The 20,222-nt window shown below is 38.2% G+C and overlaps 2 protein-coding genes across 3 annotated transcripts; one reads left to right on the top strand and one right to left on the bottom strand.

The window, feature by feature from the left end:
* The first annotated feature begins 1,128 nt into the window (after positions 1-1,128).
* Positions 1,129-4,976, top strand: LOC116163186 (protein ALP1-like). Of its 2 annotated transcripts, XM_031477127.1 has the most exons (3): positions 1,129-3,118; positions 3,873-4,542; positions 4,599-4,976. In XM_031477127.1, exons 1-3 carry the CDS (start codon positions 2,799-2,801, stop codon positions 4,617-4,619), a joined length of 1,011 nt encoding a protein of 336 aa, XP_031332987.1. In that variant the 5' UTR covers positions 1,129-2,798; the 3' UTR covers positions 4,620-4,976. The 2 variants fall into 2 exon arrangements, with proteins under 2 accessions (XP_031332987.1, XP_031332925.1); XM_031477065.1 differs by having other exon boundaries at positions 3,873-4,976.
* On the bottom strand, positions 3,109-4,991 carry LOC116163316. Its single transcript, XM_031477230.1, has 2 exons — positions 4,877-4,991; positions 3,109-3,823 (listed from the first exon to the last, which is right to left on the bottom strand). The coding sequence occupies exon 2, from the start codon at positions 3,699-3,701 to the stop codon at positions 3,162-3,164; it is 540 nt and encodes a 179-aa protein (XP_031333090.1). The 5' UTR covers positions 3,702-3,823; positions 4,877-4,991; the 3' UTR covers positions 3,109-3,161.
* Positions 4,992-20,222: the final 15,231 nt, after the last annotated feature.

Genomic DNA, 20,222 nt, shown 5'->3' with positions numbered 1-20,222 from the left:
TTTTGTCAGATTCGGCTTGCGATAAATGTCTTATTTGAATACACTTTCGTAATAGGCTGCTTTACAGAGAGTTCATCTTCTGTAGCATTTCTAGAAGAGCATGGCGTTTCCGCCGCACCGAATTGGTACGGTACAAGCATGTCTAACTAATTTCCTTTTCGAACTGCCACATATGATTACACTTGGATCAAAATGTTTTTCACATATAAGTTTATTTTCTAATTGTTCATTAGGTATGTCAAGTAGGTTCAAATTTCCACTATTTTTTACCCATAATTTTTGCCTACTTGGTTCTGAAGGAAATTTAAAAAATCGAGCCCACTTTCGGCTACGTCACCGCCACCACCTGCCGCTCCATCTCCATCTGCATGTCCATCCACACCCCCACCACGCAACCCACCACCTTCACCCCGTGACATTCAGATCGGCGACTTGGTCTCGGCTAAGGAACGGTTCAAGGCGTACTGGCTAGGCCGAGTCGTCGCCACGGCCCAACGAACACGTCACACATTGTATACCGTACAGTTGTTTGATAGGTTTACTTTCAACGTCGGGGCCAGTGTGGTTCAACCATTCAAAAGAAACGAGCCGTTGCCCCCTTTCGTTAAAGTTGGAAGGAAACAGAGGCAACGGCTCCTAGAAATAATAAATGAGCTTCCCCGATAAATAAAAAATACAGACCACTTTTGTACAAGTCCTCAAATCCTACAATTAATTGGCAACTTTAATCAAACTTCTTACCAGCTGTTCTTTCTTGACGTAAAGGATTTTGCGGTTGTGTCATCATATAGCCGCCAAAAATATTGAGTTTGTAGGCAACTTGTGCTGCACAATCCTGTTGTTTAAGTTGCCTATATAAACCCATTTTTCAACCCTTATTTGTAAGGGTTCCAGATCATTTCATAACTTCCCCCAGCAACTGTATATATATATATATATAGGCCCGTATACTTTAAAATCTGAAAGTTCCAATTGTGACAATTACGCGGTTGCGAACCTGAAAAAGTTTAAATTTTTTAGATTTACCGGTTCACTAACTAAATTTTATATATATATATATATATATATATATATATATATAACCCGCAAAAAATTTGTAGAATTTATATGGATGTGATGCTGGTGTCTTAATTAAACTGGTTTGATACCTATTTGTCGATATGAGGGGTGGTAAGTTTTCAAATTGTCACCCTGTATGTACCTGTATTACAGAGAGGAATTTCTGAAAGCAGCAACTTCAAGAATTTTTTGAGAACATAAGAGACATCTTAGAATATAATGTATAATGTAATATAATATGTTTACAATTATGATGAGACGAATATCACTGATGACCCTGGTTCGAAGAAAGTGTTGGTGCCCAGAGGAACCAAGAGAGTCGAACGAGTTCAAGAGCACTCGAGGACATCGATCAGCATCATGGTTTGCGGATCAGCTAATGGGGACTTGCTTCCTCCCATGGTCGTGTATAAGGCACAAACACCTGTACGAAAATTGGAGTAAGGGAGGTCCTGCAGGCGCAATTTATCGGGTGACGCCAAGTGGGTGGTTCGATATAAACACATTCGAACAATGGTTTTTTGATGTTTTGATTCCTCACATTAATGCTAAGAGCACCCATGAACAAACAAAAGTTGTGATTGGAGATAATCTTGCGTCACACTTTTCCCCTCGCGTTGTTGAAGCAGCTGAAGAAAATAATATTTATATGACCCCCTACCATCAAATTCAACGCATTTGATGCAACCTCTGGACGTCAGTTTTTTTGCCCCCATGAAGCGGAAATGGCGCGAAATTCTGGATTTATGGAGAAAGGAATGTCGTCGAAAAGGAAGCATCCCGAAAGAACATTTCCCAAGCATCGTAAATAGATTGTGGTTCCATATTGAAAACACGTCTGCTACAAATCTTCAATCTGGCTTTAGAGCAACAGGGCTGAGCCCATTTAATCCTGAAAAAGTTTTGGCGAAAATTCCTGGCGCAAAGCCGGATTCCGAGAGAGTGCTAGATTCAAGTTTCTTAGAATTTTTGCAGGAGGCTAGAGGATATTCCAAGGAACCGACAAATTCTCTCAAAAGGGAAAACAAGTGTCTGCAAGACCAGGCCAGCAGATGCAAAGATCAGTTGAAACAGCACTCCAACCCGTTTAGACTCACCAATGGATTTACCAAAAATTTTTGTTGATGCAACTCCAACTACGAAGAAACCAAAGACAAGACTCCCCATCAAACCAAAAAAATCAAAGACCGTTGCTCCTGATAAACCTGGACCGTCCAGAGCTCGCCGAAACAAGACAGACATTGTCGACACTGACTCCGATTCTTCCTGCTCTATATGCAAATGTTCTTACGCAACCTACACTGACAGAGACAGAGTGGATTTGTTGCGTTTCTTGTTTAAAGTGGGTATGCGGTATTTACAATGATGGCTCCAAGGACCCGCAATATGAATGTCCTTCATGCAATTGTTGTTGCATTTGTTTGGTTCCATACTCCTAGTACACATATAAAAAGTCTTGGGATCAAGTGTGTGAACTGTGGAAAGTGGGTTTGTGGATACTGCAACAAGGGATCCAAACAAGCGAGATACGAGTGTCCCATTTGTTTCGACGAAGACTAAAGCCGGAAACATATATAGGTGACGCGAAGCGACGCGACGTTACGCCATATTTTCGTTAGTTTTCCTGTGTGTGCATATTTGAACGATGCGACGCGCCGTCACGCAACGGAACGCCACTTCACTTACCATAAAATACATACAGTCATCTCCAGTTCATCAAAAGTAACAGACGACATAAGATGGATTTGGGTAGTTCCGATGAATACGAAGAAGAAATTGAGGAAGCGTGCGTGGCTATTATGTGCATAGAAGCGCATTGTAAAAGAAGAAGTGTGTGGGTACACGAAATTAATTTGAATAGAGAAAACGATGGTGAATATCATACCTTAATTAAGATTTTGGAAAAAGAAGAGAATAGTGATCGATTCCACATGTACTTTCGTATGAGCAAGAATCAGTTCAATTATCTCCACGATTTAATCAAAGACAAGATTAGAAAAATTGACTCAAAATTTCGACGCGCAATTGGAACCAAAGAAAGACTAGCTGTTTGCTTAAGGTAAGTTACGTTTAATAACAAATTTACAACATTTATTTACAAATTATGGTATTGGTTCATGTCCCCAAAATAATTGTTCTGTGTACGATCTTTGATCCACATTTGGACTAGGAGCAGACGACGAAGTGAAAGTTGACATGGAGGAGGAAGAAGTGGAACGTTCCGGAATTCCTTGTAGACCCCTAATTTCCGCTTCTGACACCAACTGACATAATGCCATACGAATATTCGCCTGCTCCAATTGAGGTAGACGTTTTACAGTTTTCGCCATGCTCAAGTAAAACATATCCACCTCATCATGTTTTATGTCATTCTCATGCCGCTTGATTCGCATTTCGGCATTCCTTTTCATTATTTGCACCATCTCTTGCGCAGGATTCTGATGCTTACGCATCTTCACTGGCGTTACGCGAGTTGGTGTCTTGTTCTCTCCACCCTCATGCTCCTGGGTGTGAGAGACCTCTTCAGAGTCCAGTGTATCTTCAGGATCAAGGCTCTCTTCTTCCTCTTCTTCCACATTGGTTACTTTTTCTAAGTTGCTTGATGTCTCTCTCATTTCCAAAAAAGGAATTAAAAAAGACATTTCTTGTTCATACTTCCAAGCAGCAATCTTTCTTGCTGATTGACCGCTTTTTGTTTTTCTTCTTTTCTTCGCCGCTATAAACGCGTTTCTTAACTTCACCCACAAAGCTTTCACTGCATCCGCTAAAACATAAAAGAAACATCATTAACAATTGGTATATCTGATTTTCAGATTTTTGGCTACAGGAAATTCATTTCGTTCTCTCGGATTCAGCTACAAAATGGGATTCAGTACAGTACGAAGTATTATATATGAAGTTTGCGAAGTCATTGGAAAGATGCTGGGCCCTATAGTAATGCCACCTCCTACTGAAGAAACTTGGCGTACAATTACAGAAGGCTATAAGAATATATGGAACTTCCCCAACTGTTTAGGAGCCCTTGATGGGAAGCACATCAACATACGATGTCCCATAAATAGCGGATCGGATTTTTATAATTATAAGGGAAACTACTCTATTGTCCTTCTTGCACTGGTAGATGCCAACTACAAGTTTATTGCAATTGATGTAGGTTCTTACGGTCGAAATAGTGATGGGGCTATATTTAGTAATTCTCAACTTGGGAAATCATTAGCTAGCAAGAGTATGAACGTACCTCATGATAAGCCATTAGTTGAAGGCGGAGAAGCATTACCGTTGGTGATAGTAGGAGATGAAGCATTTCCATTAAAAAACTACCTTCTTCGACCTTATAGCAGACAAAATATTGCAGGTAATGAAGCTAATAAGATATTCAATTATCGATTATCCAGGGCTCGAAGAGTGGTAGAGAATGCTTTTGGGATTTTAAGCGCTAGATGGAGAATTTTTCTACGTTACATGGAGGTACAACCAGATAAGGTGGATACTATTGTTCTAGCTTCATGTTGTCTACATAATTTACTTTGTGATAATAGGGACTTCGAGCCCGAAAATGACCACTTCAATCAGGCTGAATCTGGTTTATATAATCTCGGTCGATTAAGGCAAAATTATACTCAACAAGCTATGTACGTTAGGGACAAATTCAAAGATTATTTTATGTCAGAAGCTGGAAGTGTTCCATGGCAAGTGGAACGCGTACGACGAGGAAGACAAAATATGTGACACGTGACAAATTTCATGCATATTTGCAATTTTACTTTACTTCTCGTTAACTGTACGTGTACTTAAATAAATGTTTGTATTAACTTACCTGTTACATTCTATTGGCGATATCCTCCCAGGCCTCCTGCCTTATTGCCTGATCTCTATAAAATTTGCTTTTTATGTCATATAGACAGGGATGCTCTCGCACATGGTCAATTAGCTCTGCTTCCATTGTTAAACTAAACTAAAAGAAAAAAAGATGCACGTGTGCGCGTGCAGATTTACACCTGCCAACGCTATGCAACGCAATGCAGCTTGACGAAAATCTAAACATTTGGAATCGCATCGCGTCGATTGGCGTAAAGTCGAGTTCCATGTCGTAAGTGTGATCACTGTTGTCTGTTGTTTTCATGTTCTATATAGATTTATATAATGCTGTTGTTACGTTATTTAAGGTTTTCGTTTAGTTAGAAGAATTTTATTTTAGTTTTTCATGTTTATATCCAACAGCTTCTTACCAAAGTTTTTGAGAAGAATAAACTGTATTTTCTTTTTTCTGTGTTTTATTTGCCTAATTATAGCTCTTTAAACCATTTCCCAATGCTTCTAGTTCATGATGGTTTACTATTTTGGTGTCGAAGTTGCCCTGAAAAATCACATCTTCGACATTCTGTGGAATTAACTGTGGTGTCGAAGTTACCCCACTACACGGTGTAACTTCGACACTTAAAAACCCACAAAAAAAATATAGAAGGTGGTGGTGGGGGAAAAATTTTTTTGTCTATAAAGAGCCAAAGGTTCAATTGGGTTTTCCGCGTTTTTTCAAAAACCTTGAAAATGAACTCCAAGCATATTAAAAAAATTATTGGTACTAATTTTTTTGTCAAGAGAAATCGTTGTGATTAGCAAACACGATTTTAAAATGAACGGCGTTTGAAAAGTTTCGAATGACCGCCACGTTGCTGTGACGTCACTACGCACATTGGCGCTCAGCCGTAGCATTGAAAAAAGCGTCGAATGATTATTGCATTTGCACCTGGGTGTGATAGCAGAAGTCATCGCGAACCTAATAAATTGTATATAAAGGTTCCAACAGGAAATATACGAAAAAAGTTCGACGTGATACCACGAGTTTGACATCCCATTTGTATTGTGAAGACGATTCTAATTAATTAAAGTACATAATGTCGATTTACTTTCAGTCAGTTATCGACGAAAATCCATCGATATGTAATATTGTAATTGCAATTCAGAATATGATTTATTTCGAACTCTGTTCTGGGCATATCTGTGCCCTTACAGTGCACACAATTTTCTCTATTTTCACTTCCACATATCCAACACTCTAATTTTCTCGTTGAAATCCGTAAGGTGCATACTTTATTAGACACCTACTGTTGACGCAACATTAACCATTTAATTTTTCTAATAATTTTTAATTTATTTCATTGCGGAGAAATTTTCCTTTATTCAAAATTCTATTACTTATCTTAAACACACGAGTTTTTATCTACAAACCTGCGCCGACGAAAAGTGCAGACGAGAGTTGGCGTTTCGAATGCAGACACATAAACGTACTACAATTTTACCGAAGGTTTTCTACGTTAAGTGGATAGTGCCGGGTACTACTACTATAAGCTGATAAGGGGGATCCCCACACCTACAAACATCCGGCTCGAGGTAAGTGGATGAGCATTGGTGTGTACTTATATTGTTTGCGTAATTTTTCTTAATACAGTCCGCTAAAAAAAATAACAATTTTTTTTCACTCCTGTTGCGTGGACACCTACACTATACCTTGCATTATACACACAAAACTTGATGTTATACTTCCTATGAACCATAACAGATTTGCTTCTGGGCTTTGACTCCACTCAAACGAGTGGCATGGAAAAACTCACTTTTCGAGAAAAAGGCGGCGACCATTAACATTTCAACCTTTGGCAGACTATCTAACTGCCCCTTTACGAACCAGTCAGAACTCAGTTTATGGCAGATTGCCATAATAAGTCGAATCGAACTCCTATCAGTGTCATGCACTAATATAACTCCCGATCGGCAACCCGCGTAGTGACGTATGCGACGCTCGGCCAATATCGGCATGTCGTCGGTTGCATGACAAAATTTGAAAGTTTTACGATATTATATGTTGTTTCCTGACATGTTGCAATTAGAAAAAAAAGTTTTGTATATGAGATGTTTAATTACAGGTTATAAACTTTACAGTAAGACACAAAAAAGTTACAATATTTTTTTTCAGGAAGACCCTATTGTTACGATGGCACATAGGCCAAGTTTTTAAGATGAATGGTTTTTTTCACACAGCACGAATTATAGCTAAAACATGTCGAAGTAACCCCGTTTTACAGTACCTATGTTAAATAACTATTCTTATATGCAGAGTATTCACATTTTGTGAGGCCATAGGGCATAGACTAATACCCCTCCGGGAGGGTATTAGTCTATGGTGATACACATTATTTTGTTAATGGAATAGTAGAATTTTTATAACAACAAAAACTTTGATAGTGACATTTTTTCGTATTGTATTTATCCGAAAAAAGACAATGTAGGTAACTATTTTTTATCCCGCTGATTCCAGATTTATCTACATTTTTTTGATTATATGTTTATTGCAAATGTTGTTTCCGAAGCATGTCCTTCATTATTGCCAATTGAGACGCCTGTTCCCAACAATCAGATCCACTTCTGTAGCAGATCATTCATATAGGATGGTTGCCTCAAGGACTAATAATACAAGGAAAAGAAAACGTGCACATTCTCCCGTGCATTCAGTTTTCTGCAGGACGCAGCAAATATCAAGCCTTTGGATATACTGCACATGCCTTGCCAGTAATTGTTGGATCGGCACACAATTCCATAGAAGCTTCATACGTTAATGTCAACGACATATTTTACAAGGTTGATACTCCCTTAAAAGCGGCGGTGGACCTGGCTTTTAAAATTTGTCATTCACTCCGTGCAGAATATTCCCCGGCCGTTGTATGGGCTTTCGTCGAAAAAGGTATTTTCGAAATAGAGAACAATTTTACCCAAAAATGTGTGGCGGTCTCAGCTTTAATTGCCGACGTTAAACAAGTTGGGTAAAACATCCATGATCCATATACCGGATATTTTGTGCCTCCTCGCGATTTCACCATTGGTCAACGGTTAGTGGCAAAAAGTAAAAACGAAGCATCCATTCTGGAACCTATTAACGTTATGGGCAAAATTGTACCTCCAAGATTAACATTTAAATTATTATTTGGGAGGCCTAACTTTCTTAATATAATGAAACGGTCGGTACAGAATTACTTGCAAAATCGATATATTTCCAAAATTTTGTTCAAGGTAACTTATGGAAGAATAAAATAAAAGCGTACAAAAAAAAACTATATTTTCACTCTTCTTATTTTTTGATGACTATAAAACCGGAAACGCCTTAGCACCTCATTCGGGTAAAAATAAGCTTGGGGCTGTTTATATAATATCGATTGCTTGCATGCCACCAGAATTACTATCTTCCATAAGTAATATTTTTCTATTTGCTCTATTTCATTCTGTTGATCGCAAGGAGTTTGGTAATAAAGCAGTGTTTAAAGAGGTACTAACAGAGTTAACATTTTTACAAGAAGTTGGTATTAAAGTTACAGTTGACGAAAAAGAAGGAATTATATATTTTACGCTTGGCCTTATAGTGGAAGATAATTTAGGGCTACATACGATTCTCGGTGTGACTGAAACTTTTTCTGCAAATTATTCTTGTCGATTTTGTAAAATGAACAAAGTACAATCACAGTCAGCTATTACTGAAAACGAAGATCTTATGAGAAACATAACCATAAACTTGATTTAAATTTACAAGATATTTCCAGAACTGGTATAAAAGAACCTTGCATTTGGAATGAATTGGGGGATTTCAATATCACGACTAATTATTGTGTTGATGTGATGCACGACGTATTTGACGGCGTGTGCACTTATGACCTAACATTCTTATTGAAAAATCTAATATTTGAATTAATAGTATATTATATACCGCGGGACTGAAGTACTACTTTTAATCCCGAAGGTAAAGTTTACCTGAGGGATTAAGACCACTAACTACTTCAGTCGCAAGGTATATACGATATTTTTCGTACTTTCGAAACTGAAACACTTAATATGTATGGAGTTTGAGAACGCGTTCTTTCAAAAAATCGCTGCTCAACAAGTTACTATAGGAACTGTCATTGCTAGTGTCATAATTTTGGTGGTGGGTGACAAACGTGTATTTGATATTGATAAAAAGCAACCAAAGTAGGTAAAGAATTGATACCACCGAAATCCAAAAACTATATGAACAGCAGTACGATGCGTTTAAGAAGTAGTGCCGCATACAAAATGTGGAAGAACCTACTGAAATTGCTTTGTTAGTAATTTCATCCTTCCGGGATTTTCGTAAAATTTAATCCCGGCGGGACAAAAAGTGACACTTTAGTACTTGTCATAATGGAGTGAAGTTGTCACTTTAGTCTCGGAAGTACGAAAAATTGTTTACTTTAGATACACTAAATTCAAGAATAAAATGTTTTAATTATGCGGAATTGGAAAAATCGAACAGACCTCCTCTAATTCCATCAGATAATTTAAAGAACAAAATCAGAATGTCAGCAAGTGAAATGTTGTGCTTCTCAAGATACCTGGGACTTTTAATCGGAGATTTAATCCCGGAAGATCTTCCAATTTGGGAACTTTGGATTAAGCTTAAAGAGCTAATCGATATAATAACTGCCCCTTCTTTACATTTTTCTGAATCAGTTCGCCTTAAAATTGTTATTGAAGAACATAATAGCTGATTTATTAAATTTTTTAAATCATTAAAGCCAAAATATCATCATCTTATCCATTACCCCAGAATTTTTAATGAATGTGTGCCTTTAGTACATTTATGGGCGATGCGCTCAGAACAAAAACATAGAGAGTAGAAAATGACTTCAAATGTTTCGCGACGAATCCGACGCAAACTCTGATATATTAGAGAATGAAAGCACACAAAACACCCTAACGCAATCAAAACATGCCTGGCAAGTAGTTAAAAAACGGAAAAAGAATAATGGTCATTCTTACAATAACCAGCAACAACCACCCCCAACAAGTACCTCTAATAGATATGAAAGCATATCACAGATGGGAGATAACATTGCACATCAAGACTCGACACCCGATAATCAACAAACAAAAACTACAAAACCACCGCCAATATACATTTACGGAGTAATTAATTACAACGAGATGACTAGTAATATATCTAAAGTACTAGAAAAGGAACAATACAATACAACGGCACTATTAAACGACAAAATAAAAATTAATACTAATACAACAGATTCATACAGAAAATTAATCAAGCATCTACGAGACGAAAACGTATTTCATCATACTTACCAATTAAGGGAGGAAAGAGCCTACAGAGTGGCCATCCGAAATCTTCATCATACCATACCAAACGAAGTTATCATCGAGGAACTTAAAGAATTGGGACATGAGGTACGGAATATTATTAATATACGCCATAGAGTGAGCAAAGAACCTCTGCCGTTGTTTATGGTGGACCTAGAACCTAAGGAAAACAACAAGGCGATATTTGATGTAAAATGTCTAAGTAACTTAAAGGTATCCATCGAACCCCCTCGAAAAAAACAAACTATACCGCAATGCACACGGTGCCAGGAATATGGACATACGAAATCCTATTGTAACAAGCCATTCGCCTGCGTAAAATGTGGTGGAGACCATGCAACCTCTACATGTAAAAAAAACCCGAATTCTGCAGCTAAATGTGCCTTATGCGGTGGAAGTCACCCGGCCAACTATAAAGGGTGCACAGTTTATCAAGATATTCAGAGGGCTAGAAACGTACCATTTAGAAGAAATACTAATAAATATGTGGGAACACAACAGACTGCTCCAAACCTATCTAACTATCCACCACTTCAAAGACGGCCCAGCAAGACGAATGAAGACAACCCAAATTCTTCTCAAGCCAGATCAAGTTTCGCACAAATAGCAGCAAAAACACCAAACACCCACTCGACCAACGAACACCAACCTACCACAGATCAATTGCTATCTAATTTTCTCATGGAATTTAAGGCGATGTTCTCACAATTAATCAGTCAGAACAGCATGATATTAAACATGCTATCAACAGTAATTAACAAAATAGCCTAAATGGCGACATCCTTACGCATAGCTCTCTGGAACGCCGACGGCATTGCAAATCATATTCCGGAAATAATTACATTCTTACAGTTACAAAAAATTGACATATTACTAGTGTCAGAAACACATGCAACATCGAGAACAAAAATAAAAATTCCACGCCACACCGTATATCTTTCCAATCATCCAGACGGAACAGCCCATGGTGGTTCGGCTGTAATCGTTAACAACAAAATTGCTCATTACGAATGGATATCCTATCAGACTGCTAAAATACAAAGTGCAAGTATAAAAATTCAAGCCCTACCCTTTCCACTAATAATTGCTGCAATCTATAGTCCGCCACGACACCCTATATCTACTGAAGACTACGAAGAATATATACGATCTCTTGATACGAACTTTATTATTGGGGGCGACTGGAACGCCAAAAATAAAACTTGGGGGTCTAGACTAGATAATCCCAAAGGACGTAATTTACTGCGAGCAATGAGAAACCTCAATTGTACTTACCTCTCAACAGGTGAACCCACCCATTGGCCCACAGACACTACTAAACTGCCGGACCTTATTAACTTTGCTGTTGTACGCGGTATAGGAAATACATACACACAAGCAGAATCTAATCAAGACTTGTCGGGTAACCACTCCCCAGTCATAATTACTTTGAGCACAACAATTATCAGAAGAGAACCTGCACCAAGGGTTTGCACCAAATACACTAACTGGGATTTATTCCAAAATATATTGGAGAGAGAAGTTAATCTTGCTATTCGTATTAAAGACTCTCAAGATTTGGACGAAGCAACCTACTACCTAACTACAGCAATCCAACATGCTGCGTGGCAAGCGACACCCAGTTCGACAAACAACTATGCGGAAGAAGCTAACATTCCACGTCATATACGAGACTTAGTTGCGGCGAAACGTAGGGCACGGAGAAAGTGGCAAAGAACCAAAAGCAGAGAAGACAAAACTACTTTAAATAGGTTAACTCACCAGTACTACTACTACTAGAAGCTCGAAATGATAATTTTAAACAGTTTGATGACCACACAATATGTAGGGTAACAAAAAATTCAAAAGACCAACTTTAATGACACCGCCAATTAGAAAGCATGATGGAACCTGGACTAGAGCAGAGAAAGAAAAAGCAGATACATTCGCCGATTACCTCACTAGCGTCTTCTCTACACCACAACCTCAAGGAATACATACAGACCACGAAATTGAATCATTTCTTGACGTACCATGCCAACTTTCACTACCAGCCAAACCATTCTCACCAGCTGAAGTACGACAACAAATCCAGCTCACCAATAGTCACAAAGCTCCTGGATTCGATCTAATAGTAGGAGAAATCCTAAAAAATCTTCCACGAAAAGCTCTTGTGCTCCTTACCACCATATACAATAGCATCCTAAGACTTTGCTACTTCCCTGTCCAATGGAAGTTCGCCCAGATTATCATGATAGTTAAACCCGGCAAACCACCTACACAATCCTCCTCTTACAGACCAATCAGTCTCCTGCCTTTAATGTCTAAGATATTTGAGAGGCTGCTGCTTAAAAGAATTCATGAAACAGTTGATCTGGATAGCTTACTCCCATCCCATCAATTCGGATTTCGACAGTACCACTCAACTATCCATCAATGCCACAGAATTGTTACCCATATTATGAGAAGCTTGGAGACAAAGCGCATATGCACCGCCGCATTCCTAGATATAAAGCAAGCTTTTGATAAAGTGTGGCACAAGGGCCTGTTATTTAAACTCAAGCTGCACTTCCCAAGTCAGTTGTACCTTGTACTTAAATCTTATCTAGCTGAGAGATTCTTTCAAGTTAAGATCAACAACACGGTATCCGAATATCACAAAATCACTTCCGGTGTGCCACAGGGCAGTGTACTGGGGCCCTTACTATATCTACTCTACACCTCTGACATGCCGAACATGGATCACACTGTAGTAGCCACTTTCGCTGACGATACAGCTATTCTAGCAACCAACGAAAAACCGGAAACAGCAGCGGCACACCTACAAAGTCACCTCGACGTCCTGCAAAAATGGTTCAACAAATGGCGTATCACAGTAAATACCGATAAGTCAGTGCATGTCACGTTTACCAACAGAAGAGTCATATGTACACAGGTCAGAATTAATGATGCTACAATACCTCAAAAAACAGAAACTAAGTACTTAGGCCTACATCTAGATCATAAGTTAAACTGGAATGCACACATTAAGGCCAAAAGAAAACAGATTGACATTAAGGCTAAACAAATGAACTGGCTAATTGGTAGACGATCCCAATCCCAACAAAATCATATTAAAACCCATATGGACGTATGGGATCCAATTATGGGGATGTGCAAAGGCCTCTCACACCCAAATTCTACAGAGATGTCAATCGAAAATGCTCCGAACAATAACGAATGCTCCGTGGTACGTAACAAATGCAACTCTCCATGCAGATCTAGGTATTCCATACGTGGCCAACGAGATTCAGAGACTCGCAAGAACTTACAATCGCAACTTGGCAGGACATGGGAACGAACTAATAGGTCAGCTGATCAACCAACCAGGTGTCAATAGAAGACTGAAGCGACTATGGCCACATGACTTACTATAATAACAATTCGTAGTAGAATATTACATATGGGGAAAGTGGCAATGGCCACGGCACCCTACATGACCTGTAAAAAAAAACCATAAAACATTTACTAATTACTTGTTTCATAAGTAGATTGTAAATTTGCAGATCAATAAAAAAAAATGTTTCGGGTAATTTTAAAAACATACTCCAAACCCTAACTACAAAATGTCAGTTGAAGTTATGCCATCAAATTTTCAGTCAATTTGAGGTTGTTGAAAACATTATATTTGGTAAAGTATATGACATAACCCCCGATTTGTACAGTAAATATTTTGCAAGTGAAAATGCAGCTGATTTGTGTATACTTCATTGGGTTGATATCAAAGGTACTAAGTATAAACCAGGAATGGTTTTAGTAATGAATAGCGAAGATTTGCCCAAGTTTGGGAAAATAAAGCATATTGTTCTAAAAAACGATTCATTTGTTTATTTCATATGTACAATTTTCATTACTACGCATTTTAGTAGACACTTCCAAGCTTTTGAAATATTACAGCCACCTAATGAAACTGAAGAATGTGTGGAATACAACAATTTACATGAGTATAATATGCCTGTATTATTGTCGAAATGTGGCAATCAATTATTAATAGTTGTTAGATACACCCTTTAAGTTTAAGTTTTATTAAGTATTATTATAATTTTACTACAATTTGTCTTTGTCCCTATTTGTACCATATTTTGTTGCAGGGGGTTATACAATTATAGTATTTTGGTCAACTTTTTTTTTCAGTGTGTGCATTGATTAAAGGGTTATTCTCATCTGTAATTGCTTGATGTAGTGCTCTTAGTCTGAAAATGCGAGCATCGTGCGTTCGCAGTGGATGCCCACTGCTAATAGTTATAATTTTTTGTTCGCATTGCAGACTACCTGAAGAACAACCGAATGACATTGGTACCTGTTGTAATAATCTATGGAATTTCCTACTGGCTGTTTAATAAATATGTGGGTTCCATCAATGGCACCTATTACATTTGGGATCCCCGATCTCTCTTCAAATATCTACAAATTTTTATCTTTAAATATCTACAGATTTTTTAATGGTAATACAGTAGGTACAACCTTGCTAATCCGAACTAATTGTGACCGGAGGTTTGAAGTAACATAAAAACAGTAAAACGAAATAAACAATTAATGTAAATCATAAATATCGAAACGGTCAGCACGTGCAAACGTTTTGGTGGGAGAATTATGCAGCGTTCACACTTTTGTTCAGATTATCCCGAATTCGTTCGGATTAATGCAAATTGCGATTAACTCGGTTCGGATTAGCGCGATTCTATTGTAATAAAATGTGTGGTACATTGTTACCCGTGCAGTTTCTTCACATTGACGTTGATTAGGCCATATAATATACTCATCAACCAAACTACTGAGTATCACAACAATTTGTTTGAATATATAATGTGCACTTGATCTTGATACACCAAAGCGATCGCCGCAGGCTAGAAAGGTTTCTAGTTTGGCCAATAACCATATTGTTAACAACACTTTCTTTTCGACATCTACAGTCGGCATTCTTGATATCACGATACTATTTGCTACAATTTGTAGAATAACCTATAAATATATAAAATATTAATGTATCAAAAAAATTACAATCATTTATCTCCATTGTATTTCTGCTCATCCTAAAATGATCCTTAAATTCGTCCAAAACTATATGAAGGGATGGTTACTTCAAAGTAATTTTCATTTCGAATAGAACGTCTTCTCACATTCTCTATTGCCAAGGGTGGTAGAGCGCCGATATCATTTGCAATCATATTGTTAATAAATAAATTATTATTAATTATTGCCTCCTCTACATCATCATCAAACAGTAATATTTCTTCGATGTCCATGACATAAAATTTACAACTTAACAGCTATGTTAGTACATAAATGATTAACACAAACTTTCTAGGTTAGGTACTAAACACTGTCAAGCCAACAACTATAGATGCTACAGCGCTTCACTGCGTCGCTGTAGAATATGGCTGCCGCGCTTTATTTCGGTGAACGCGCCCATTGGGATGCGCTGCTGGAGAGGCCAAGAAAGAAATGGATAGTATGCTTGCGAGCTTCAGAAGATAAAAGGCAAAAGGGAATAAATCGGTAGGGACTGGAAAAGGTAATATTCACGTCGTTAAACACAAACTACATAATCAGTCCAATTCTGTAACTTAAAATAACCTTAGCAACTTGCTAATAGTGATGGTAATTGCTAGGTAAGCAATATTTGTTAAAAGTGGTATTCTGTACTGACAAACCTAACAATGTTGCCTAACATTTTAACAATTCAATTGCTTGACCCTAGCAATAGGTAAAGTGCTGTTGTTAAGTCTTAGCAAGTTCAAATATGGCAGGTGGATGGTTTAAATACGAATTTTTAAACGCTGTTGAAGATTCAATTCTTCCCATAATTCATATAGTTTTTAATATCGTTTGTTTGGAGCTTTAGCGCATTTTCCAAAGAAGTTGGGTGCGCTATTGCAGCCACTTTCTCTGTCCGTCTGTCCGAGGCCTTAACTACTCCTACAGTTCAAGATATTTAGTTCGTTCTCTTTGCATTGGGTAGCGTATAACTCTTGCATCTGAGGCAAGCAAAATCTTGACGATTAAACGGCGCAATGTCAACTTCCCTTTTTATAGAGAAATTTTAAACATAGCTGTCTCTAATAAAGATAAGCATATCGCATATTGTAAACATCAGACGTGCGCATGCGCAACTGCCAAATTTCTTATTTATAGAGAAATTTTAATAACAGATGCTTCTAGGAAAGATAATCGCATGCGCTAGTTAATCGCCTTAGGGCAAAAACTTTTTTACTTGTTTTCTAAATTGTCCACAATTATGGAACGTTGCTCCTATGTTGTTCTAGCGCCACGCTGTGTGGTATCTGTATTTTCCATGGCGAGCAAATAAATACAAATTACAAGTCGCACGTCACTTTTAAAGCACAACGCGCCTAATCGGTTAAACTTAAATAAAAAATAACCTAACCTTACAATTAAAAAGTTTATACAGTTGTGAATTTAGGTGGTAAGAGTTCAGTAGGCCTAATGCGTCTAATTTTAGGCCCAGTGACAACACTCTGTCACTAAGTTCTGACTAGTTCGTAGCAATTTGACGAAGTGTAGGAATATTAGCAATATTGCTCAAGTTGGTAGTTAGAGAATGACAAATTTGTTATTCAGTCCAATTCTGTAACTAACAAGTTTGCAATATTGCTAACTATAGCAAGATTGCTGACACAAAATTCTAGCAATATTATGAGCAATAATAACAAATTTGTCATTCTCTAACTACCAACTTGAGCAATATTGCTAATATTCCTATCACTTCGTCAAATTGCTACGAACTAGTCAGAACTTAGTGACAGAGTGTTGTCACTGGGCCTAAAATTAGACGCATTAGGCCTACTGAACTCTTACCACCTAAATTCACAACTGACGTGCGACTTGTAATTTGTATTTGCTCGCCATGGAAAATACAGATACCAGCTAGAACAACATAGGAGCAACATTCCATAATTGTGGACAATTTAGAAAACAAGTAAAAAAGCTTTCGCCCTAAGGCGATAACTAGCGCATTTTCCAATGCCCAATGCGATTATCTTTCCTAGAAGCCTCTGTTATTAAAATTTCTCTATAAATAAGACATAAGAAATTTGGCAGTTGCGCAGTTGGCATGCGCACGTCTGATGTTTACAATATGCGATATGCTTATCTTTATTAGAGACAGCTATGTTTAAAATTTCAAAAAAATTTCTCTATAAAAAGGGAGGTTGACATTGCGCCGTTTAATCGTCAAGATTTTGCTTGCCTCAGATGCCAGAGTTATACGCTACCCAATGCAAAAAGAACGAACTAAATATCTTGAACTGTAGGAGTAATTAAGGCCTCGGACAGACGGACAGAGAAAGTGGCTGCAATAGCGCACCCAACTTCTTTGGAAAATGCGCTAAAAATGCCATCCACCTGCCATATTTGAACTTGCTAAGACTTAACAACAGCACTTTACCTATTGCTAGGGTCAAGCAATTGAATTGTTAAAATGTTAGGCAACATTGCTAGGTTTGTCAGTACAGAATACCACTTTTAACAAATATTGCTTATCTAGCAATTGCCTTCACTATTAGCAAGTTGCTAAAGTTATTTTAAGTTACAGAATTGGACTGATTATTGCTCATAATATTGCTAGAATTTTGTGTGAGCAATCTTGCTATAGTTAGCAATATTGCAAACTTGTTAGTTACAGAATTGGACTGAATATCCCAAAAACATTTTCTACTACCCTTCCGGCGCGACTAAGGCGAAAATTGAAGGTTCTTTCAATTGCCCCTTTCACATGTTATCCAGAAAATGGTTTTATGATATGATTTGCTAATGGGAACGCTTCGTCGCCTAAAAAGACGTATGGCATTGGTTCATTACAGTTAGGCAGAGGAGAATCTTCAGGCAATCCCAAAGTGTCATTTTCTAATTTCTTGTATAGTGTGGTATTCTTAAAGACACCTGGTAGTCGGCATCCACGAGTGCAAATAACACAATACTAAAATTGGATTTGTAATTGTAGTAATCGCTACCACTGTTAAATGGAGCCTGAATTACAACGTGCTTCCCATCCATACAATCCAAACAGTGAGGAAACTGCCATTTTATCTTGAACTGATGAGAAATGCCTAACCATTCTTCAGGAGTTGTGGGAATCTGAAAATTAATCAAATATAATTTTTCGCGTATAGTTGTTTGTATACACATACAGCAAAAATGTTTAGGGGTTGCCGAAATATGCATTTTACCGTAATTGTTTACATTCTAGGAAGATAATACTAGACCAGATAATGACGATACTGAAGAACCTGCCACTAGCGATACAAGGTTGGAGACTCCGCCACTGGAACCGACAACAACTCCTGATCCTACTAAGAGTAAATCATCAGCCTTACACACCCCACTGCGTAAAAGAAAACGACAACACGAATCAGTGGTAAATCCCAAAGTAGATGAGACAGGGTATTATCGTTGCTTGATGGGTTGAGCGCCAGGGTTGAGTTCGATTACATGCTCTGCAACTCGACATAGGCCTAAACCAGCAGGTACTCGATTCAATTTCTCCGTTAGGAGTCGATTTAATTGGGCACGTTGTTCTGCCAGTAACACATCATCATTATGAAGCGAAGAGATGGTAGCGATATCGTTGGAATTCGTGAAATGCCAGACGTCTTTCCTGAGGTCGGCTATGATATCCATTGCGCGCCAAAAATCGATTCCTAGAATTAGGGTATGATCTAGTTCAGGAACGACATGTACATCTATGAGTTTAATTTTTCCCATTACATTCATTGGGGTAGTGATTGTTCCGATGACTGAACATGATTGTCCATTAGCGACGGTGACATGTGTTTCCTTAGGGATAATAGCCAAACCAAGTTGCCTAAAAATCTGTAGTCCTGGAGAACCAATGTACGGCATACTCCGGAATCTAACAACCCTAGTAAGGGATAATCTAAAATAGTAATTTGTAGGCATGGACGCTCGTCTCCCTTTGCATGCGCAAGAATATAATCCAGCAAAAGATGTTGACGAGGGCCAAATGTGTCGGTTACGCAGCGGGAATTTTCGTCAGATTTGACCGGTTGGTGTTGGGCTCCCGAGGAGGACGTACCGTCATTTAGTTCCTCGGGTGTTCGTTTCCCGAACACTTGGGGCATATGCGAACAGTTACGTCGGGTTTTCCACATTTGTAACAATACAGGCGACGTGGCTGTGTACAGTTTTGCGATTTGTGTCCTGATTGTTGGCAATTCCAGCAGGCGAGGACACGTATCGCGTCACAAGGCTGACTTTGCACCGGATCCAAGTTGGGTATCGGTTCCTCTGTCACAGACGAGACGCCAGGTATACTGCGCGGTTTGTGATACGCCAAGGTTGGTTCCAAAACTAAAGACAGGTCGATATCACGGCTGAACACGGCGACACAAACGAAGAACATAAATCGAAGATAGATAAAAGAGAAGTTCGAAGTAAAGTAGGAACAGACAAGGCTCTCAAGTTTCACATTATACGATGAAGCTAAAAGATTAGACTGATATAGACACTGGACTAAAAGGTAAGCACGAACCTCTAAGTTGGTAGGCGAGCTGAAGATGAAGCAAGTTTAGGTCCGCATAAAGCGATACGGAATACTACCCAATTGAGGCAACCAAAAAAACCTCGCAACTAAATACGGGTAGCTATTCTATTTTTCTGGCCCAAATTCTTGAATATTCCTTCGTATGAAGATTGTTAATAGCTCAGGAAATTGGTAAATCACTCTCAGATTACAAATGTGCACTTGCCAAAAATGTCTGAAGGACACAGGAAAATCACCGGAAGAATGTTATCAGAGGGAAATTAGCTTATGAAGAAAAGAATATAAGAAAGGAAGTTCGAAAACGGAAAGGCACTAACAGAAAATTAGAAAGCAACCCACAACACACAGAAGTCAAGGTGTATAGTATTACCAAGAGTAACTAATTAGATAAGAAAAGGGTATTAACTTAGAGATACGAAAATGAATCGTTACATTGCTGTGCAAACTATAAAAATTTTGGAAGAAATTC

Source organism: Photinus pyralis, unplaced genomic scaffold (genome assembly GCF_008802855.1).
Source record: "Photinus pyralis isolate 1611_PpyrPB1 unplaced genomic scaffold, Ppyr1.3 Ppyr1.4_LG1, whole genome shotgun sequence".
In the NCBI taxonomy this organism is placed as follows: domain Eukaryota; kingdom Metazoa; phylum Arthropoda; class Insecta; order Coleoptera; family Lampyridae; genus Photinus; species Photinus pyralis.
The sequence above is the reverse complement of the archived record's forward strand: the minus strand, read 5'-3'. Positions and strand labels throughout refer to the sequence as shown.

Coding starts and splice junctions, on each gene's coding strand:
- LOC116163316 (XM_031477230.1), bottom strand. CDS start 3,701: ATGTCTTTTTTAATTCCTTTTTTGGAAATGAGAGAGACATCAAGCAAC.
- LOC116163186 (XM_031477065.1), top strand. CDS start 2,799: ATGGATTTGGGTAGTTCCGATGAATACGAAGAAGAAATTGAGGAAGCG. Junction 3,119..3,872: donor AGACTAGCTGTTTGCTTAAG/GTAAGTTACGTT, acceptor TCTGATTTTCAG/ATTTTTGGCTACAGGAAATT.